This window comes from Cucumis sativus, chromosome 7 (genome assembly GCF_000004075.3).
Source record: "Cucumis sativus cultivar 9930 chromosome 7, Cucumber_9930_V3, whole genome shotgun sequence".
Lineage (NCBI taxonomy): Eukaryota > Viridiplantae > Streptophyta > Magnoliopsida > Cucurbitales > Cucurbitaceae > Cucumis > Cucumis sativus.
The window spans coordinates 9,142,307-9,166,776 of record NC_026661.2 but is presented as its reverse complement, the minus strand read 5'-3'; the positions used below and the strand labels follow the sequence as shown (position 1 = coordinate 9,166,776).

The 24,470-nt window shown below is 30.2% G+C and overlaps 1 protein-coding gene and 1 long non-coding RNA gene across 2 annotated transcripts; both read right to left on the bottom strand.

The window, feature by feature from the left end:
* Positions 1-4,811: 4,811 nt before the first annotated feature.
* On the bottom strand, positions 4,812-9,170 carry LOC116404992. The gene is made up of 6 exons (XR_004218033.1): positions 8,928-9,170; positions 8,322-8,554; positions 7,441-7,507; positions 6,214-6,318; positions 5,056-5,133; positions 4,812-4,863 (listed from the first exon to the last, which is right to left on the bottom strand). It is a non-coding gene; the product is annotated as an uncharacterized LOC116404992 (long non-coding RNA).
* Positions 9,171-9,941: 771 nt separating this feature from the next.
* Positions 9,942-13,628, bottom strand: LOC101212989 (probable long-chain-alcohol O-fatty-acyltransferase 5). The gene is made up of 3 exons (XM_004151281.3): positions 12,487-13,628; positions 11,627-11,680; positions 9,942-10,215 (listed from the first exon to the last, which is right to left on the bottom strand). The coding sequence occupies exon 1, from the start codon at positions 13,525-13,527 to the stop codon at positions 12,490-12,492; it is 1,038 nt and encodes a 345-aa protein (XP_004151329.1). The 5' UTR covers positions 13,528-13,628; the 3' UTR covers positions 9,942-10,215; positions 11,627-11,680; positions 12,487-12,489.
* Positions 13,629-24,470: the final 10,842 nt, after the last annotated feature.

The window sequence follows — 24,470 nt, the reverse complement described above, 5'->3', positions numbered from 1 at the left end:
TTATTGATTCCGATGGCTTCGAGAAACCACGGCCGAGCTTCAAAATGACTTTAGAGGCAAAACGATTCCAAACTTTTTTTGGGGGTGGAAGCATTTTTCAGAGAAAATGGATGAAGAAGTGTACAAAAGGGTTTGATATAGAGATGTAGAAGTGTATTTAATTAAGATGGTGAATTAGGGTTATTTTTGTGGGATTTTCGGGGGTTTTTTGAAATGGAAACTATTTCTGCTGATGATCAATTTCAAGATAATGGAGATTTTGTGGTATATATATGGAAGGTTTCTTGTCTAAAAAATATATATCCTTTGGAGTAATTAGGTTGGATTACGTTTGGATTTTTTAAATGTGAAATATATGTTTATAAATTAATCAATATTAGGGATTCAACCGGTTTCAAATAAAATAAGGAATCTTCTTTTAAATTCTATGTCTAAAAATGGGAACCTTCCTTTTCTTTTAGGTTTTCATTTTCGTTGAAAATAAACAATTTTTTTTCAATTATTTTTATTTTAAAATTTGAAATAAAACAAGTCCACTGTTACAAGGTTTTAAATATGTGACCTTTTTAAAATAGCAAAATAAATTAAAATATTTACAAGTTATACCATAATTTTGAATTATATATCACTATACTCTTTTATCACTATAACATATCAATAGATAGAATTTGCTATAGGTTGTAAATATTTTGTAAAATCTACTATTTTAAAAAAAAATTTCTTAAAATAACGTTAAATTTTACTTATTAAAAAAATTAATTTAACTTTTAGGGTTTCCATTGTTAATCATTTGGTTTTGGCCAGTTGTTTTACTATAAAAAATTAAAAGAAAAAAAAAACTTAAGCGCCTATGACTACTTCTTACCTCTCTAAACATAATTATAGATTATAGAGCACTCCTCAAATAAGTTATCTAATTGAATTGTTGTATAAAATATTGTTGATAGTCATGTGTGAGTTTTTTTTTTTTTTTTTTAATTTTAAAATTCTAATAGAAATTTTTAATAAAACAAACAATTATCTATGCTTTTGATTTTTCTTCTCAATATCTATATATAAACATATATGAAACATGCATATAAAAATTTAAGTAACAACTAAAAATAGATGTTTACGATAGTTATTTAGTTAACTTTAGACAACTCTATGTTGAGTGTGTGAAGCAAACCTAATAATTAAAAATTAATTCTAAATATATGAAAATTACTTTTTAATTAAGAGTTTGGTACCAAATCTGTTTCATGCAAAGGTATGTATGAGTTTAAGAAAAATATAGAGATGGGAACCTTCTCCCCTTCATTTGCAAAGGTATGAGTTTAAGAAAAATATAGAGATGGGGACCTTCTCCCCTTCATTTCTCTAACAATCTCCTTCATGAAGCTGAGTTTAAGAAAAATATTGATTCTAAGTGGAAAAGTACCGATTAACAAGGCCATCCAGCTAGATATTCTTTCATGCATAGACTAAAACAACTTTGCACTCTAATTCATAATTGGAGCAAAAATAAGGAAAAAGTCACTAAAGGATAAAAAAAACTTGGGTCAAAGAAATTGACACCAGAGAGCGAGAATATAGATTAACTGAATTGAATATTATTCAAAGAACTGCTCTCAACGCGGATCTTAGTTCACAAATTTTCAAAGAAACTCCAATCTCAAAAGTCTTTGGAGTATAGAAGGAAATGAAAACACGATCTTTTTTCACAGAGTTTGTACTGCCAAACAAATAGAGAAATTTAATCACTAACAATGAGGAGATTGAAAAACTTTTTATTGAACCCTTTAAAAGCATCTACACTAATTCTATTGGTTTATTGAAAATCTTGATTGGGCTCCTATTTCCGAGAATAAATGCTAAAACACAGTTGTGTTTGGGGTTCCATGAAAGGAAAATTCTGACTCCTTTGAAATTCTTTGAAAATAACAAAGTATCTGAAACCTGACGGTTTCACTATATATGGAATTTTTTAAGAAAAGTTGGAGTTCAGTTAGGCTGAACATTCTGGAGACTTTGGATAAGATTTCTCCACACATGGCATAATCAATAAAGCCGTCAATGAGACTTACATTCCGTTTATTGCAAAGAAACAAAAATGTAACTCCACAACCGATTATAGACCTAACCATGGCTCAATATACATGCATGTTTCTTATATTAAAAAAAAAAACAAAAAAAAACAAAACAAAAATTTAGAATAGCAAACATGCCAAATTTTAACATCTTTAATTATTTTATTAAATCTAGTGGATCTTTATTGATCTGATATAAAGATACAACATTCAGACTCTATGAGACCAAGATGTATAATTATCAAAGATAGGAACCACATCTATGAATCTTTTGTCTCTACCTTAACCATAGCAGATGCCAACAGGTAAAATTGATATTTAGGGTCGCTTCCAATAGTTTTGTCTTCCCTTTCAAATGACAAGCATCTAAAACTATAAAAGGTCTACTCCATGCCATAAACAAATGTATAGGCGTTGGAATGTATGAAACAACCTAATTCTTCCAGTGGGTTCTCCTTCATTCTTCTCTTCTGCTTTGATACATATTCAAACTTAAAGTTTGCAGTGCCACCATGATCTGATTTGCGTAATTCTTCACAAAAACTCCCATTTGGCTTGTGAACAGAAAATCCACCATGATGTACCTCAACTACGTACGGACATAGTCATTCTACACGAAATAAGAAGAGAACAAAAATAAAGCAAAGCGTAGCGAAACAAGTTGAGTTTCTAAAATCAAATAAAGTTAAATAAAAAATGTTAAGCCCCTAAAATCACTTTATCATGCTACTAGCTTCTAAAAAGAAGAAAGAAATTGAATCTGGGAACCCATGGCATAGAAAAAATCAAACTTGGATTCTAAAACTCATGAACCCTAATTTGATTTTGTTTCCATTATAAAACTCATAGCACAAAAAAAAATCATAAAACCAGTCTCCAAACTTGGATTTAAAACTCATAGCCCCTAATAATTTGATTTTTTCTCTTCTTCTAAAACTGGCGCGAAACATAAATGATGGAAGGATCGATGAACAGATATATCTATATATCTAATTTTTAATATTAATTTAATTTCTTTGTAGCATATTATTAACGAGTGAATATGTTTTATGTTTAAATTCTATAATATAATATTAATTATTATGGTTGTTTAAAATAAACTAAAATATTTATAAATATATCAAAATATCAATCATAAATGTTAATAGATGACGATAAAATATATCTATTAATATTTGTGTAATGAAATTTTGTTAAAAATATTTTTATTAGTTTTGTCTTTAAAACAGCTTAACCTAAATAAAATTTTATATTCATTACGTTTTTATCAATTTTAATATACAATTATGCATATTGTAATTTCAAATTCAAAAGATGTATACGTTGAAAATATAAAAAATGTTGATAATAAAATTTAAAACAAATTTCTAAAATAAAATCCAAATGACAATTTACCAAACACGAATAAGAAATTTTGAGACCAATCACAAGTTGCCACATCATTAACTATTTATTAAGTTAATGATGAAAAGTACAAATAATTAAATTTGGGACTAATTAAAATTGACATATGCTCCAAATTAAAGATAAAAATAAATAAATTGGTCATTTTAATAATGCCACATGTTTTCATATTAATCGTTGGATTAAGTTAATCATTTTAATTCAATTAAATATTATTTACTTAGACTAAGTTCAATTAAGCCCAAAAATAAGCTTAATTGAGCCCAAAGACTAAATATAACCTAAGTCCATATGGTTGAGCCCATGGGTCTGGTCCATGGACCAACCAGGTTCAAACCCATAAAGCCCACCAGTGAACTCTATAAATAGAGGAATTATCCTCATTTGTAGGGGTTGAAAAATTTTGAATCTAGAAGATCCAGAGAGAATTCTTCCAAGAGCTAGAAGACTCCCTAACTCCTGAAGTCGACCATCCTCGAAGATTGAAGCTTCTTTAAAGATACAAGCTTTCTTCCAAGGCTCCAACTTCAAGAACATCACGTGCTTCGCTTCCTCCAAACACTAGTACAAAAGTGGTCTACGACGACAGTTATTTACTATCGTAAACGAAATTCGCGGCAGTTATTTTCAGTCATAGAAGCGGGAGTCATGGAAAGTCCTTCAATGACAGTTTTTAAAAACTGTCGCAATAAGTTATTTTATGACATGAAATAAATGTCGTTAATCAGAATTCAACGACGTCAAATAATTGTCATATTTTATTTTATGACAACAAATAACTATCATCATTTGTGAATTAACGACGGTTAAATAAAATGTCGCGAATTCATTTATTGTGACATTTTTTAATTGTCATGAATATGTTAATCGCGACAGTTTTTTTGTATAAAAATGTCATTGTTTTGCTATTGATGACATTTTTTTTTTGTCACATATAGGGTAATCGTGACAATTTATTTGATTAAACAACTGTCATCGTTTTCGGATTGACAACAATTAATCATTTATTTTATGTTGCAAATTTCTCAATTTACTACAATTTTTTCCGGTTCTCCTTGCCGCTCCACCATTATACGAACCATTTGAATGACAATAATGTAGCTGGGAATGACAATTTTGAATTTATAATATTGACACCCATATAGAAAAAAGTAGCCAACACTTTAATATATATACGATATAATACAATTTATAATATTCGTACATTTCCAATCAAGTGTCAACAATTTACAAGTACTGAATCCCAACCCTTAATCAAAAAATATTTTAAATAGCATTAGAATACATCTAACAAGATTTTCTGCAGAAGCATAAACGACCAACCGAGAATGTTCGTCTCTGAAAATGTTCTTTGAAAGAAAACTCATGAAGTTGTCGACTCCGGTTGAACCTACAAAGACAACATGAATATAAGCATCCATAACACATACATTTGTGAACCAACATTACCACAACAAAGAAGAAAATGGAGGACTACCATGTAGTAATGTTAATGTAAAATGTTGAAGAGAATTATTGGTGACGTAAACGAATAAATATAAGTGATATAAGCATTTTTAGGGATATAAGCATTTAAGAATACCTCCATCTCCATTTTTTATGAAGTTAATCTTGCCCCAACAACTGCAGCAGCCTCTTGATCAAACCCTTGCACCAATTCCTGAAATCAATGCCTCAAATATTTAGTTTTTTCCCAACATCGAGATAGAGAAAGAGAACCAAACAGAGAATTCATATGTTTGTATTGGCTTCTCATTATTCATGGAGACAAAAAGAGACAAATACAGATAGTTCAAGTGTGTGTGTATGTGTGCATAAAGCACTAGATAGGGTTGAGGTTTAGGGCACATCAAACCAATATATATACAACCACTCTTGAATATTTTTCATGAATAGAAATGATGGTGTTCATTTGTACGTGCAAAATGTCAATTGCAAAATGTCAACCATGAAATATATAATCCTGTTCTCACAAGTAATTCCACAAACTAATTTTTCCTAGTTACTTGGGTTGAGGTTTCTTCAAACATGTACACGATGGAAGAAGTGAGATGAGATCGAAGCTTAGCATGACAAGCAGAAAAACAAGAAGTGAGATGAGATCGAAGCTTCAAGTATAAGAATGCAAAGCACTCTCTCACCCTTGTTTCTTGCAATAAAACTCTCAAAATTAAATATAGTAACAAACATTAGCTATTCTTTGGTTAACTCTTCTTCGATGAAATTTAGTTTATTATCCCATTGTCAATACTAGCTCTAAGAATCTGTACATACTCTACTCTTAAGTTAAAACCTATTACATTGAAAAATGTGAGACCGGCCAAAGAAGAAGTTTCCTCCTCCCTAGGCTTACTTGCACTGTTGTCCATGATAAGAAAGGTACTTCAAAAAAAAATGTCCAAGGTATGCAAATTTCATCAATGAAAAGTTCACAATGTTTAAAGTAGAGCAAAATAACCATTTGTAGTCCTTAAAGTTGGGTCGTTCTTAGTCCTTACAACAAAAACGCTACGACAATACATGTATGACAATTTGTAGTCCTTAAAGTTGAACAGTTTGACATATCCTTGAGGGACCAAAGAAACGTAGTTAGAAAAACTTAATAAGAATGAGAATAAATACAAGTAAGGAGGGTGGTATTGTCCCAAATTTCCACAACTCTTCTCAAACTTCAAAATTCTATGGAAACTCATCAATAAACAATAGAGCTTTAGGTAAACTTTTGAAATTGGAAACTTACCATGGCTCTATTCGGTGCAAGTCCACATACTTTACTTTTTTTTACCTTTGAGTTAAACAAACAATAGAGCTTTAGGTAGACTTTTGAAATTGGAAACTCATCAACCTAGCCATATAAAGATCAAATTTTCTTTAACAAAATGTACGTTGAAGTCCTTCCAACCCGATTAAAAAAAAAACAAAACAGATAAGTCTAACACTTTAACAAATTTCTAGTGCATATTATGCATCTCAATTGATCACAACAAAATAAGATTGAACATAAATACCCATAAGCAATACCTTTTCAATGTTGATCATTAAACAAACTTCATTTTACTAAAAAAAATAAATACGATGAGATACCAAATAGCAAAAATGAATGAAATGGGATTCATTATTCACTTAGTTTAACTTGAAGAAGTAAAATACATGGGAAGAAAAATCAACAATCTCCTCAAATATGCCAATAGATTAGGGTAGACTTGATACTACAAATTACCATTAATCAATAAACAAACGACACAACAAAACGCAGAAGCTCCAATTTCAAAACATGTTATTAACATAATTGATCAAAATGGTACACTACAAGAACAATGTGGGATAAACAAACCATTGTGTTTTTTTTTTTTTTGGTGACTCTCATAAAATCCATAGATATTCACAACAAACCAATTTCAACAAACCCTAAAGAGAACTATATACATAAAAGACATGTCTCTAGAAACAAAAGCTAACGAGAAACTACTGTTCAACTTACTTTCCATGGTTTATAAACTTTAAGAAAGATTAAAAAAATATAACAAGATATATATATACACACCTTATATAGGACATTATGTAATGGGACAATGAAAAATAAGTTCAATAAACTTTAATGTACCCCAATCTACCATAAACTTGAGTTCACTCAAAACCTTTAAGAAAATTGACAAATAGAAATATAATCAAGCAAACATAATCATTTTGTTAGGTACATGCAAGATAAACTATTCCACACCAACATATATAATCAGTATACAAATGAAATCTTTGAGTTTCACAAGCTAAACTCAATTTAAACTTTGAACTAACAAGTCCAAACAATTTTCATTGTAATTCAATAGTTAAAAACGTACCTTGGAGCCCTTCCAACCCTATCAAAAAAACATATAAGTCTAGCACTTTAACAAATTTCTAGTGCATATTATGCATCTCAATTGATCACAACAAAATAAGATTGAACATAAATACTCATAAGTAATACCTTTTCAATGTTGCATTTTCATAAAAATTCAACAAGCATTGTCACTCTCTCGAGGATTCTTCAAGCCCTAAGTATGAAAAAATGTTCAATGATTAAATCGTACTCCATTTACATGACAATTTGACAAAGTTGAGTTGATAACTCTCATAAAGCCCTTAATCCCCCCTCCCCCCAATTTCCAACACTATTGTTGGAAAGGAACAACAAGATCTTTCAAAGTAAGGAAAGAACTACTATGGAGATTTTGGATGATATTAATTCAAGCAAACGTTGATATACTACTAATATACCATACTAATTAGACTAAAACACTTTCAACGAGACTAGAATTATACAAAATATACTTTAAACCACAATAGTTGAATATGTATTTTGGTAGGGAGGTAGACACTACTTACTTGAACAAATAACGACAACGTCCTTGAAGTAAGAGAACTTTATGCTAATCCTCAATTCAATCAATTATTCAAAATGTCATAAGGTAGTCATAGGAAGAAAATATAGTTTAAAAACGTTGATAAAAAGTAGAGGTAAAAAAAGTGTATAGGCTTAAGTTTCAAAAACTTAAAGCCAAAAACCAAATAGATAACATACATAAATTCTCTTGGAAAGTGTATAGGCTTAAGTTTCAACATACACATTCATACATTTCCAATGTGTATAACATACATCGCGGTTTATGTTTCAAGCAGAGGGTGTATTTCGACATTTTCAAATTTACTCCTCTTGGAAAGATCTAGCATGGTAAGTGGCAAATAAAATTCTACCATACAAAATAAATCTTAATTCACCATCATTTTTTTGTTTTTCCTTTCAATATAGAACATGTAGTAATTTTTGTTGCTACTATCCTTATTGTAAGAAAGGGAGAGAGAACATACCTATAATTATCAATAATCACTTCCCTCTATCCTTCAATCAAAGCAACTCAATAGCAACCATAAACAAAATATCAATAGAAAAATCAAAAGTACTAAAATTCACTTGGAAAATGCATAGACAAACAAAAAGACCCTACACACTATCAAAGTTTAAAATCTCACATTTCATTTTTCATTCTCTTTTTCTCAAAGCTTCAGCCCATAGCCATGACATCTCCCTTGACCTTGATTTCCTAATTCGAACGAACAAATATCAATAAAAAATCAACCAAATGCTTCATTGAGGCATTTCATCAAACACATTGTAAGCTACCAAAAATGCTTCATTGAGGCATTTCATCAAACACATTGTAAGCTACCAAAATGTTTCATCACATAGCCAACCATAAAGAAAAAATGTAGATTCAAATTAGAAAAATGATTGTAAACAACAATATTGAATAGGATGGTAGACAAAACAAACACATATCTCATATAAAAGCAAAACTATGAGGGATGTTTTTCATAAAAAGAACCATCAATATATCACATTGTGGGTAAAATGAAAGCATTTGAAGTTAATATACTGTATAAATACAAACAATAGAAATAATTGTTGAGATTCACCAGTGAGTTCAGCAGTGCAAGGGGTGTTGGGTGGTTGCATCGGCTGAAGGAGAGAAAGAGAGGGATTTTGCGCGTTGTTGACCAAAAGTCTAGTCTTTTCCGGCGTACGTGAGAGAGGGAGAGAGATTGTTAGCGGAAGGGAGGAAAAATCGAAGAGGGGCGACGTGTGGATCTTCTACAGAGAAGAAGAAGAAGAAGAGAAGAAGAAGAGAAGAAGAAGAAGAGGAGGAGGTAGAGAAAAAGTTTTGGAGATGTTTTATTTTAATAAATAAATTATTTAATGTTTTTAGAATTAGGAAAAAATCTGATTTTAATAAATTTTTATTTAAAATAAATTTTATTTTAATAAATTAAATAAAATATTTTTTGTATCTTTTATGACACCAAATAACTGTCGCGGAAAGTAAAATCCGAAAAATTCCGTCTTTTCCGCCAAAAACGCGGTTTTTTAGCTTTTGTGACAATTTTTTATTTTCTCCTTTCAATTTGGGATATATACAACTGTCATAGTAGACCATTTTTCTACTAGTGAAATCAAGCTGAAGCATCCAGTCGAGAGAGAATCAGAGGATCAAATTCTAGAGATTGAACCGTATCACATCAAATCAACAAAAATACAACATCAACTCAAGTTCAAGTCCACGAATTAAATTTCTCCGAAAATCTCGTACGAACACACATATTCATGAACATAGTGAATCTAAAGGTTTAAAGTTAGGATCATTATTTAATAGGTGGCTTGCAAATGTAGACAAACCCACCTAACTATAGCAAAAATAACACCACCTTAAACTACATCATGCAACACATTTGTCCCAAATTATTCTAAATTTAAGTTGGGATGTTCAATGTGAATAGATTTCAACTTAACAAAGCATTATCAAATCAAAATATATGTTTTTTTAGCCGATTAACGTACTAGTAATGATTTTTTAAAACAAAATCTAAGAAAAAATAAAATCAAATAGAACGAACCACTTCTAAACAATTTGTTTCACAGCTAGCTCCACCATCTAGTGGGTCGAATCGCAGTACATGTTTCATTGGCCAAGTTCAGAAAATCCATAAGCTACACTGTAGTAGTAAAATTGATTATAAACAAGAAATTATTGAAGTTATAATCTATAAACCATTGCTGTAAACTTAAGGTTTGTCACAAATATATAGTTTCAAAGACAGACATAAAACAAATTACTTAATCCATAATGTAAATTGAAATATAACGTGCAATAGAGTGCTGGCAGTGTTATCAATCTTAGTATGCCCATTGGATACTCTTGTGTGCTACCTGGTGGGAAAAAAAAATACAGTAAAGAAAATGAGTCAACAAACTCAACAAGTGGCAATAGTTCATAAGAAAATAATCTCAATCGAAAGTTTTTCACATTCTCAACACTAATTCAAAATTCTTTTATGCAATGTGAAGCATGTGGAAATCTACCACCACCTGTCTAAATATACTTGAACCCATCCTGGTGTGTTCTCTGCAAAACTAGTGAAGAAAACAAAAACAATCTATTCTGTAGCTATCCTTGCAACAAAGACATTTGGGAAAAGGTTGGAGCTCTTCTAAATCATCAGTACAACTTTGACAATACTGCTCTACCTGTGCAATTACATTTATAGAAATAGACTTAAGTCGAAAAAACAGGTTATCCACTTAAACATGGCGGTCGTCACCCTCTGGTCTATATGGTTAGAAAGAAACAAGAGAATTTTGAATGGAGAAAAAAAATCTCTGCTTGCTTTATGGGAATATATACAAGCCCACACTAGATTATGGACTAGTCACTCTCCCATTTTCAAAAACTATTTTACTAGTAGTATTATTTTAAACCTCAATGTATTTTAATGTTTTTCATCGGGGCTTCGAGGTTTCGGGTCTCATAGGCTACTCTCTAGCATTTTTTGTATTTCTTGCTTCCTATTCTAACTTTTCATATTATTAATGAAGCGGAAATTATGAGAGTACTAAGGAGGTGTCCACCTAGTGGAGATGTCTCGTTGTACCTATTGATCCAATGTATATTTTTTTTAAAAAAATGTGAATCATGAAAAATTTTCGGGACTCTAAAAGACGATTAAAACATATAATTTTTTTATAAAAACATCTCTTGAAATACATAAATGCTGATAAAATAAATCACCACGTACTCAAATTTATAGTTAAACTTAACACATAAAAGACTTAATTACGCATGGTATATCAATATCCTAATCATATACTATACAAATTGATAAGTCTTATGATGCATTAATCACTAGTCATGTCATGAACCAAGTAATTTCTATGTATTGACGTATGTAATAGTTTCAAAAAACCAAATACACATTTCTCAAAGTTTAAATGTATACGTTAAACTAGTGGATCTCAAAATCTTATATATATATCGAATCTATGTTAGGATATATATACTTGATGTGCATGAACCTAAGAAATCATCTTAAGCAAATCTTGTGGTTTCGTAAACTTTATTATCATGTTTTCCTTCAAACATTTCATGCTCATCTTCGAATTGAGAACCTAAATCATTTCAAAGTTCACAAACAATCATGAAATTACTTCAAACATTTCAAAAATGATAATTTCTTCTAAGCTCTGATAATAACTTCATTAAAATCATAAATAATAGAAGATTGCTGAATAAAGTCATAACACTAGTTGAATAATAAAATATTTAGTTAAATAAACCACTTACCAAAATTATGATGAAAGGATGCAGTTGTAATTAGTCATCATGATCTCCCTTGTACTGAAATTAATATAAAACAAATTTGTCCTTATTTGTTTCCATAACTACAAAAATCTATCAAACACTTTTTTATACCAAAATTGTTAGATTATATTTATAAATATAAAATTTTAAATTATAATAATAGATAGCGATAGACATCTATCAACATCTATTTGTTATTTATCAATGTTCATCAGTGATATTTTATTGTATTTATAAATATTTATTTCGTTTGGCTACATTTAAAAGCTAAGGATATTTGCACGCATGCATTACACTTGAAATCAACTTCTTAGTTTTTTCTTTTTGTTTGATGCATTAAAATCTAAGTAATACTATAAAGTTTCAAATTCTCCTAATTGAACCAACAAAAGAAATTAATTCAATCTTTTTTTTCTCTCTTTCCATCTTCAATATTTTTTTCGGATTGAATTGAGTTTGGGTTACTTTTTAAACCTATTTACTAGAAACAAGTTGAATTTTCAATTTAATTAAAATATATATTACAATTCACTGATATTATAATTTATATTTATTATTATCAAGTTATTTTTAAAATTTGTAATAGATATGCACAATTTTATATTTAATTTTAGGAAAGTTTAGTTATTAAAATGTATGGTTGAAAAATTGAAGTATGTTAAGTTAATAAATAACTTAAAAAATAATAAATAAATAATGTTGATAATAGAAGATTGAAAATTCATTTAGGTTGTTAATTGGTCCAAAATGTTACTAATCCATCCCACCAATAGGTTTAGTTGAAATGTTCCAATAAACCACGTAAACTATACATTCAACAAAAAAGGACAAAAGAAGCAAACCTTTCAAGATGAACTTTTAAGAACGAACTTAACGAGATCATTCACCAACTCTAGCACCGCCCTACAATCTCCAGTTAATCTGGCCACCGTCCCATTCCTCAAAACCGGCGGAAAGAACAGCCAGGAGGCGGTAACAACCACAAACCCCATCGTCAACACCCAACAAACCGCATAATGCATACGAAACTTTTCCCCCACCGCCATCTTCAACTGAAATTCCAGCAGTACACAAACTCCTTGAAGCACAAAAAATCCAGTAACCTCCCAACTCGGAGACTCTCGGTTCACATAGTAAAACAGCAGTTCGTGCATTAGTCCCGACACCACAAACACCGCAAACACTCCCACAGCCGCCGACCGCCGCCGACCTGCCACGTCGATCATGGCGCTCCTAACTGGTATAAAAACAGTCAATCTCAAAAGATTTGAAACCAATATATTCCACCTCCTCCCCCAAAAATCCTGAAGCGAGGTAGATAAATACGGCTCGTTGGATGGCTCTTCGAACTCGATTCCAAAAACCCATCTCGCAATCGTATTGAAAAATCCAACAACAATGTCGATGAAGAAATACAGAGCCACACAATTAAAACAGAGCTTCATATAAGGGGGCAGAGAATCTTCGACGGCCATCAAGACGGTGAACAAAAACACTTTCGCCGGAAAATTGATAGGCAATTTAGGAGAATCAATGGGTTTTTGGGATTCCTTTTTCTTGATTCTGATTGGGAAAAAAGCGAGAGAAACGAACAGAAGAAATGGAAGTGGTGGGTCGGAAACTAAAGGGCCTGAATGGAAAGAAAAGAGGAGGAGCTTGAAGGAAGTGAGCCAAGTGACGATGGAGGAGACAATGGCGGCGAATAAGATGGAGGAGACAAGAAGAGGGAGAAGAGTGAAAAGGGAGAGGATTGGGAGGAGAGAAAGGAGCCTTGGGAGGCCTTTTGGGAGCTTTGAGGATATGAAATAGGAGTAGAGTAAAGAGGCGAGGACTGAGAGAAAGATTTTGAGTAAGGCGAAGAGATCGGCGACGAGGGCCGCCATGGGAGAGGTGTTGGATGTTAAGTTTCCAGAGAGGGAAAGGGAGAGATGAAGGGGGTAGTGTGTGTTGGTTTGACTAGGGACGACTAGCCATTAATACTGAGAGGAACTCAAACAATGAATAGCAAAATTTAGTTTTAAGCCACAGGGTATTGATTAACCATAAATTTTGGTTAGGTTAAATTACAGGGCTTTTTTTAAAAAAATATATAAAAAGTTGACAAAATGTATATACAGTTGGACCGAAATGAATTATCAAATGTTCTTTTTTTTTTTTTTTTTTTTTTTACCATTTTCTTAAATTATAAAAGTGGTGTGATTTGAAAATGGGGTGTCTTTTAAAAAAAAAAATAGTAAAATGTGTGATTCAAAAGTACTTTGGTAAAATGGGTGGATTTTTTGGATTCTACATTATTATTTTTTTAAAAAAATTTCTCTCTCCTACCAACATAAAAAAAGGAAAAGAAATGGTAAACAGGCCTTATCTCATTTAATTTTATTATTTTTAAGAAAAATTTTAAACCCATTACTTGAATAAGAAATTGTATGAATGTACTAATTTAAAAATTATTTTTTTAAATAGAAAAAATAATATTTTACGAACATTTCTAACCTTTCAATAATTATTAATTATATATTACGATTACTAATTAGATATTTTATTCGTAATATTATTTGAAATATTTTTTATTGAAAATTATTTGAATTTAATATGAATTCCAAAATATCTTTAATTTAATGTGATTGATTAACATGATAACAAATTTTAAGTATCTTTTCAATTAACTATAAATCAAAATATAGTATAATATGTGTAATTTTATTCTAATTTGTAATAACCTATTTATATTCTTCTTTCCAAGATTATATTTCTACCTATTATTTTCCATTGCCGGCAACCATTATTGTCTTTCACTGAAGCTTTTAGAAATTCAATCATAAATTTCTAACTTCTTATTACATTGTTTTATCAATTGTAATAACCGTAAGTTGCATCTTCTTTAAAAGTCGCCGACATATTCAATTCTCTATCACCTTAAGCTAAGATAATATCCACAATAAGTCATTTGTTCTTGATAGAACTAAGACATGCACAGCGGAAAAAACTTTGATACAATTAACCCTAAACTAATCAAATTAGGGTTTTAGGAAATATTACCTTTGAAGCTCTCAAAAAACTGTGATACCTCCTTACCAATTCAAACCGAGACCACCACTAGTACTCAACTACTATCCTTTGGACAAAGAACCGGGTTGTGGGACCCAATTTGATGTAGAAAGTAATGGAGATAAAAGAGAATAGGAAGGTAGAAGTTTTTTTCTTGGTTGAGATACTGGAGAATAAAAAAAAAAAAAGCAAAAGTTTTCAACCATTTGAAAACTCCCCTATTTATAACCTAATTACATGCAAAAATGCATGTAATTAATTTGCCAAATCTCAACACCTAATGTTCCACTAACAGTTAGTGGAACTTAGTGGACTAGATGTCTACATCTCATATAGTCACATATCTCACTGAGTTAGTGGGATTATCCAACAAAATGTTGGATTTTCCCACTAACTTAATCCAAGGGTAAAATGGTCATTAGATATTTTAAGTCAAAAGTCAAACCTTTACTTTTTACCATTTTGTTCGTCTTGACTAATTCCAACCTCCCGAGCATGAATCTGCATTCATTTTTTCAAAATTCAAATCACATTTGAATATAAGGCATGTCAAAGTTTTACTTTCAAAGTCAAAAGTCAACATTTTGACTTTTTACTATTTTGACCAATTCCATCAATTCCGAGCTTCTTAGTATGAATCTGCATTCATACTTATAGTATGTAAAACATAAAGCTCTATTTCTAATTAGAAGACCGACGACTATATCACTATATTTGTCGGTTTCTCTTTCTTCTCCCAATTCGAACAATTCGACTTATTTCATCACATTGTTCTAAGTTTAATCCATATGAGCTAGCAGGGGAACCTAATTGACCTATAGATCATGGGCTCCAACTATTCAAGATTAACTAGCTAAACTCTTTTAGACCGAGTTAATCAACATTCGTTAATTAACGGGTCATTCCACTAAAGTCCCGTAGTTGCACTCCCCTCACTATAGATATATTTGTGTCCAATTGATAAAACCATAATCAGTAAGTTAATCCTTCACAGGTTACTCGTAACCTTGGCTGGGTCAAAATACCGTTTTACCCCAAGATTACATCTTGCTCCTTAAGTCCCACTAATCCACTATTGAACAATTGGTTTAAGGTTCAACCTATAAACTTAATTCCTCTCGGGCTAATGAGAGGGTGAGGCCCCTTGTTCAAGACTTGGATTCAGTGCTTAAGAGAACAATCTATCTACTAACCATAAAGCGAGTAGGAGTGAATTCCATCTTGTACCCTATGTTTCCAGCTATCCACCCGATCTTACCCCTGAAATGGGAGGCTTATTGGGCCAACGCTGATGAGCTGCCCTCACCTATGCAGATCTAAGGATAATCTCGTGTGAACAGGAGTTCATAGTTAACTCAGGATTAAGATTAAGTTACCTAGGTCATCAATAATCGAGATAGTCAGTTTTAAACAGTAAACGGTGTTATAACGTAAAAAAGACTAATTCATGGTTCAGTCTTATGTAAACACTTTACATAGGATGCCCCCACTTTCATGTCTCTACATGAACGATTAGGATCACCTCGTTTGTACTACAAAGTGGGCCGCATCCATAGTTTCTCTAAATATGGCGCCCAACCTTTATTCATATACTATAGACTATTTAGACTATATATACTCGAACTTGATCCACGTTTATGTTTACACATAAAGTTCAAGTTTATTCAAAAAATAGCCTTGGAACTTGATTTATTGGATTTAGGATTATAATATTTAATTTCTCAATAACAACTTTATTGAACAGAATATGATTACAAACTACGAGTTTTAGGACAAAAAATTCCAACAGTTCTTTTACCCATTTAAAATTAAATAGTTAAACACCATAACTACATGATTAGATCATTAAGAGTATATCATTTGTGTATATATCGTATATTTTAACGATATACCCCTCATTATATTGGTTTCCTGATGTGATTTAGTAAATATATACCACATATTATTTATAATTATACTAATTTTATAATATTATCATAATATAGAATACTTTGTATATGTGATTTATTATTTACATTTATATTAGTTTTATATATTACCTGTGAGATATAATACTTTTAGATGCTGTTTTATATAATATATACCATATACTATTTACAATTATACTTTATAATAACCTATATTGTAATATTTGTGTGTCAGGATGACCAGTATTGCAGTCTATTTCGATGGTTTTTTCAATGAAACTAACAATTACGTTAGTTACAGTGTGTCTGAAATAATAGTTGATGAACATTTGTCATATACTGTATTGTCCAATGTCCTTAGATCTAAGTTAGGTAGTTTCATTGATATGAACAATTTTGAGATATACCTTTGCTTAGATCCTATAGAAATGTCTTAAAAAATATATGAGAATAAAGAATGACAACGATGTTAAATGGATTTACCATATAATAACATTGAACGTTGAACAACATATTGCCCTTACTGTTTATTGTGTTGGTGTTTTAGCTATTTCTTTTTGTCCATCGTCCTCAAGTTCATTTCAAACTGAAATCCATTCAGATGTGGGTCATTTTTTTTTAAACCATAGATATGTCTAAGATAGATTCCAACTTTTCACTAAAACACCAAGACATGTTTTCAACCAAATCTTTATTGAAACAGTCTGTTCAAGCTATTGCCCTTAGAGATAACTTTCAATACGTTACAGTAAAATCAAATAGTAGGTCTTGATTCTGCAGTGTGTAATTGAAGATTGTCAATGGTCATTGTGTGCTTCTTGTTGCTATCATGGTGATAGGACATTATGGGTTCTTACTAGGTTCGATTCTGAGCATACATGTTCAGTCGATGTTCCACTTACAGACCATAGACAAGCTACCTTTACGGTTATTAAGGACTTGATAAAGAACAAAATCAGTTAGCTGGTTCAGAATTGTCCACTCCTAAAGATATAGTTCATTATGTTCGTGTTGAACATAACTTAAACATATCTTACCAAAAAGTATGGCGTGCACGTGAGGTTGCGTTGGATGAGATTAGAGGTTCTCCAGAGGATTCCTACAAGATGATCGCCAAATTTGCATACATGTTGAATCTTAAGAATCCAAGTATATTAATAATATACCTAACGACCTATGTAATATATTTGTCATTAACAAATTGTTGTTCTTTAATGTCAATATTTGTTATGTTCATAGGCTCTATTGTTGAATACCGAGTCGATGCGGATGGTAGATTTCTATATTTCTTCATGGCATTATATGCTTCTATTGTTGCTTGGCAACATTGTCGTCTAGTCATATCTATTGATGGAACAAGCATGAAGAATAAGTATGAGGTACTCTTTTAACTGCTTCAATTCCTGATGCCAACGATCAAATTTTACCACTAGCATTTTGTGTTGTCGATTCTGAAAATGATACCTCTTGGACGTGGTTTTGCAATCAACTAAAGTGAATCATTGGTTGTAGGAATGACATTGTGATAGTATCTGACCGACATAAAAGTATATGTAAAGCGATAGAGGTAGTATTTCCCAATGTTCTACATTGCATGTGTATGGTTCATTTACTTAGGAACTTGAAGTTGAACTATAGATCAATAGTTGATATCGTGTTCCATGCATGTGGCAAGACTTACAATGTTGTTGATCTTGAACAACAAATGCGTTTGTTGGAATCTAATGCACTTGGTATACGTGAGGAGTTACAATCGATTGGATTTTCAAGGTGGTCTCGTGCCTACTCACCCCTTAGTAGATATAATGTCATGACTACCAACATATCTGAGAATCTAAATAATGCAATTATCAAGGCTAGGGAGTTGTCAATATGTTCAATGTTTGAGGTATTGAGAATGATGCTGCATATGTGATTTTTTTATCGTAGAAATGAAGCAGCCTATCAAGTTATAGATTTTACAAAAATTGTTGAAGGTATTATAAGGAAACAAATTGAAAATAGTCGATCTATGGAGGTATATTTAACTTATAATCTAAATATATATTAATATATACATCTTATTATCTAATATATACCTAATTATCTTCTACATGTAATTATCTATGTAGGTCAATCCAGTCAACAATATGAAATACTAGGTCATCCATGACACATCTCAATATGTTGTGTACTTGCCTTCGAAGATTTGTACTTGTAGGATGTGAGATATATTGCAAATACCTTGTGCGCATGCATGCACTGTTCTTACCGTAAAATATTTGTCAATAAAACCGTTTGTTTCACATTATTATTTGAACAACACACTAAGTTCAATCTATAAAGAATTAATAAACCCGTTAGGTGATCATCGACAATGACAAGTACCTGATGATGTTTTATCCATTGACATCCTGTCACCTAATGTAAAACGTCCATTAGACCCAAGAAGATTAGAATCCCTTCTAAATTGGAGTTCAAGAGACTGATAAAATGTGGCCGTTGTGGGCGCTATGGGCATAACAGAAAGCGATGCAAGTTTTTCTTATCTAGCTAGTTTTTCATTGTATTTTATATTATTGTTTAAAAAAAATTACGTTTATTATTCAATTTGTTTTAACTTTACGTTTATTTAAGATTTTAATTTAATTATTTCTATTTTTTATTATTGTATTTTATATTATAATTTTTTATTATTTCCATATGCACTACCACTACCATTGTTATAACATTTAAATAAATATAAATTGCATACTATCACATATAAGAATTACAACTTGTTTCAAATATACTTATAAGATTTATATTGAACATTTTATTTTAATTCAAACAATAATTCCATGAACAATGAACACCATGTAACAACATACTACATCATATAAATAATAATGACTTTTACGTCTTTGTGATTGCAGTGCACCAATTAATCAGAACGAAAAGTACATGTAAATGATTACAGAAATTGATTTTTTTCTTTATTACATAACCTTCAACATTAACTATATCATATTCAAGTGAAAATTACTAAATTCTTTGTGATAATAAAAAACAAATTATTATGTTCTCTCTAATCATACACCTTCCCATACAAATAAAATTTATATAACTTCATCAAATTGCTATAACATTGGATTGAATATAAAAAACATACCATCACTTATAAGAATCACAACTTGTTCCAAATATACTTTTAAGATTCATATTGAGCGAAAATTACAACAATTAATCTTTACGAAAATTACAAGTAAATGAATTCAGAAATTAAAGTTTCTCTTCATCACATAACCTTGAACATTAACTCTATCCTATTCAACTTAAAATTACTAAAGTCATTGGGATAATAATTTGAAACTTGGACCTTCAAACCCTTGATTGGTGATCTCTAACTTTTCCTTCTTTGGCTTGGCTGATCCAAATTTGGTTGTGAACGATGACCTAAATATTTTTTATGGATGATTTCCTTTCCTTAGGCTCCTCCTCACTGATTGTTTGGAAGCAAAAATCTCTCTTTCTCTTTCCTAATTAATCATCTAAAAAATATCATGGTATATAGATAATAGATGTCATATATTTCGAACATTTTTCTTATACATCTTTAGTTTTCACAGCTCCTCTTTGATTAATATGTTTTTCCCCAATTTCTTGGTTTGCAATAAACATTATAAACTTCATTTTCAGTTTATCATTTAATTCATAAAATCACTAATACATAAATGATTTAAGAAATGTAATAACCTTGCTTCTTTTTCTATTTGTTCTACTTCCTTTAGTAGAGTTATGTTGTATATCATGTCATTTACGCTCTCGTTCTGTCCATCCTGTCAATCAAGAATACATACACAATACTAAATATATAATTTACATACGTGTTTAAAAAAAATAACTATACATATACTAGTCATAACATCATACCCTTCCAGCTTCATTTTCACTATTTACTATTGTAGTTATGTCATCTTCTTCATCCATATTTATATTTTATGTATTACCATCTTCTCCATCGTCCACCAATCTGTCATCTCTTTCACCGTTTCCTCCATCATGATCCTCATCCCTATCTTCCCAAGTTTCTTCTTCAGTCATTGAACTACTTCTATTAGTCAATTTATTTTTTATCTCTTCAACCTCTCTAATGAGTTTGTCCAGCTTCTTATTTAATTTTCATTGTTTGCCAACATAATTTCCTGGAATGTTAGGAAATACTCAGGAATCTGAGTGTTAATACCCTTATATTCTTTAGAGCATTCTCATTTTTCAAAATTTCTGGTTTCAGTACCATGGAACATACTTCCTTCCACGACATCTTCATCAGAAAACAACTCCTTAAACACAAACTAAAATTTCAAAAGTAGTGTACATAAGTATATTTGCGTACATAGTATATATACATATTGAATTTGAATATATTTCAATTTAGTTAACTTCGTTCATTACCCGATTAGTGTCAAAGACCCTTTCAGCCAATTCCTTTCATTTTGGATGTGTGTCAACAACCCAGTTTATCATGCATAAATTGCTATCACCAACTCTTTTAGCACAGAACATGGACGGTCCACTCAATAGTGGTATACATTCATATGCCCATACTAAAATTGCATAAGCAAATCTAGAAATACTTACTGCTAGAGCTGAAGGGTTTTTCATAGACTTCTTTATTGAATCTATCTCAACATCTACCCCTGTTGTTAATTGTTTTCTATGAAATAAATTTTTGTCAACTTCACTCTATCTTCATCTTTTACTTTCTTAGAGTCGTTGAAGATATATGTCGTCAACCTTGACCTCGATATAATATCCTCATTTTTGAAATACTTTCCTAAAAATCAACCTTCAGTTTCTCCATGTTCAATTGTGGTAAAGGACCACAATTCAAACCAGTTGTGGCTTCATATTCCCTAATTCTAAACTTAGCTATATTACCTTCAAAGTTGAACCAAAGTTCGTCGTCCTTGGTCAAGGCACATTGTCGTCTTATGATATGAAATAGCAATTGACTTTGAAATTTAGTTATTTTTAGATCAAGGAAATTACTAAACAGAGAACTCCTAAACATCTCTATTTGCTCCCTATTCAGTTTTTTTTTTTTTTTTTTTAATGTTTGTAATAACATCTAGACGTGCATATATACTAAGTTTCTATGATCTAGACCATTTATTCCTTTTCAGGATTAGTGGTCCAACCTGCAAACATTAATATTAAGACAAGTTAATATTTCTGCCTTATTATATCTATTTGACAACATATATGATATATGACAAAGAACCACATTCAAATCATTATTTGCATCCCTCTTTTATGCATTCCTATTTTTTATTTTTGCTTTCTGTTCACAATATAAATATTCATTACAATATAATTAATCATAATTATAATTTAGATGATGGACAAAATTATATATATGAGTATATCACAATATACTCCACCATATAAAGAATATATTATATCTATTTGACAACATATATGATATATGAGAAAAAATACATCCTTCAAATCGTGATTTGCATCTCTCTTTTCTGCAGTCCTATTTTTTATATTTGTTTTCTGTTAACATTATAAATATTTATTACAATATAATAAATCCCAGTTATAATTCATTGTATGCATCAAATGATATATATGAGTACATAAAAAAAATACCTTTTTTGATTCTACACTTTTTTTTAGTCTTTTTGCACTTTTGATTTCTTTGTTGTATTTGATTTCTCTACACTTCTTTTCAAAACTTCTTGTACTTTTGTTTTCTTTTCAGTATGTCCTTGTTTCGCTTTGTCTGCATCTGACAACTTTCTCTTATTTTTATGAGATTCCTGAGATTTTCTTTTTGACTTTTTCATTTATGTATATTAACTTTCTTTTAACTATCAATACATTATTTTGTCAAATATACATCATATATGTCAAATATACCTATAAGTAGTTAACAATAATAACAAAAGTGATATTGCTTCCATTTAAATATATCTCATCAGATTCATCACTTTCTTCGACGGGTAATTCAGTGTTCTTTGATCCTTCTGATTTCTAATAGAACATCATATACCAGTACATTACTAAGTATACCTCTTGTCACAGCCTATTAAGTATACATCTTTTTTATAAAATATATACAACAATGTTTATATACATACATATTAACTAAACTCTCTTAACATTAGGTTTACAAAATATATACAACAATTAACTAACCTCTGTTTCTTGTGCATCCAATTTCTGAACTGGCATTTCTACCTTTATTTTTCTTTTACTTGCTAAGTTTTCATCGTACAGAACAATTTGAGTGTCATTTGGTCCTGTTATATCATATTCATCCTCACCTGGGTACACTGTTTGTATATGTTTGTAATCCATTTGATTTTCTTCATAAATCTCTTGAGAACTTGATATCTTTTCATCCTATGATATAGATGAATACAATATAATTAAAATATATTTGCATATCAAACATCAACAAAGTAACAAATTATAACAATTAATCTTAAATATACCTCATAATCATCGAGAAGGATTGAATTATCTTCGTTTGTTCTTGATTTTTTCATCCTAGACCCAAGACATCTTTCACTTCGTCTTACCATTTTTTACACTGCCAGCATTTAACATATGTAAAGCACGTTGCATTGTCAAATAAGTTAAAGAAACTTAGAGTACCAAATGAACTCAAACTACATTTCAGTTGAGCCCCAAAACTCATAATCTCAATAAACACAAGAGTATGTCACAATAAAAATTACATTTTTGCATTTGCTCAACAATTAGAACATTCAACATATACTAAATGAACATTTAAGATATACCCAATATCTATAGGAAAACCCTCATGCGACGATCCTCTTCACTTCGAAACCTCAATAAAACCTAGGATATAACAAATGCAAAATTTCATTTTTTTTCGTTGCCTTATCAGACTAATATCTTTAATCTATGTAATATACAAAATGTATACTGTTTATTGAATATATACAATCTAACCTCGTATTTTTCGTCCGTCGGTAAATAGAGAACTGGTCGCCGAAAACGGATCCCACTTCATTGTCGAAATCGATGAAACCCTTATTCTTTGAGTCGAAAACAGAATCATCGAATAATTTCTTCACTGTCGAAATTGAATTGATTTTTTTGAATATGGAAAGTGGTGAGAAAGTGAGAAACCTTTCCACCACTTTTCTATTTTAATGACCCACGATCTTCTCCGATTTTCTATTTTAAAATAATTCTGTATATTGTGTGAAAAAACTATCATATGAGTATATTTGTAATTTGGGCCTATTTTATGTAATATTGTGGCCCATTTGATACATTTGTGTAAAGTATTAGCAATTTGTGTTTTTTAATATCCTCGGGTAAATTAGACTATATGAGTTAAAAACCCTATTTTTAATTATTATCATTATTATTATTTTATTATAATTATAATTATTTTATTTTTAGTATTAATAATAATATTATTATATTTATTATTTTATTATTTTTATTTTTATTGCTCTATCTATGTATCTATTTACCTCTCTCTCTATATATATATGCTTTTAAATTCCCTTTTGTATATATTTTAAGCAAAATTTTGAACTTGTAAAAGGGTACAATGTTACAATATTAAATGTTTAAAATAACAAAATCCACAAAAAAAATAATTTTTTTTGTAAAATTATTTTTATAAAATTAAAAAAAATGATTTACATTTATTTTTCAATCACACACATGTACACACAATCGGTTTATTATTGATTTATACCATATCCTTAAATTTGTCCTTTCATCTCTTATTACCTTTATTTTTAATAACAAATCATTTCTAATTTTCATGAATTTGAAATTACTAAATATTTTCTTTTGTAACAAAATAAAACATTTGAAAATTGAATCTATACAATATCAAAATTTATAAAGTTAAA

Coding starts and splice junctions, on each gene's coding strand:
- LOC101212989 (XM_004151281.3), bottom strand. CDS start 13,527: ATGGCGGCCCTCGTCGCCGATCTCTTCGCCTTACTCAAAATCTTTCTC.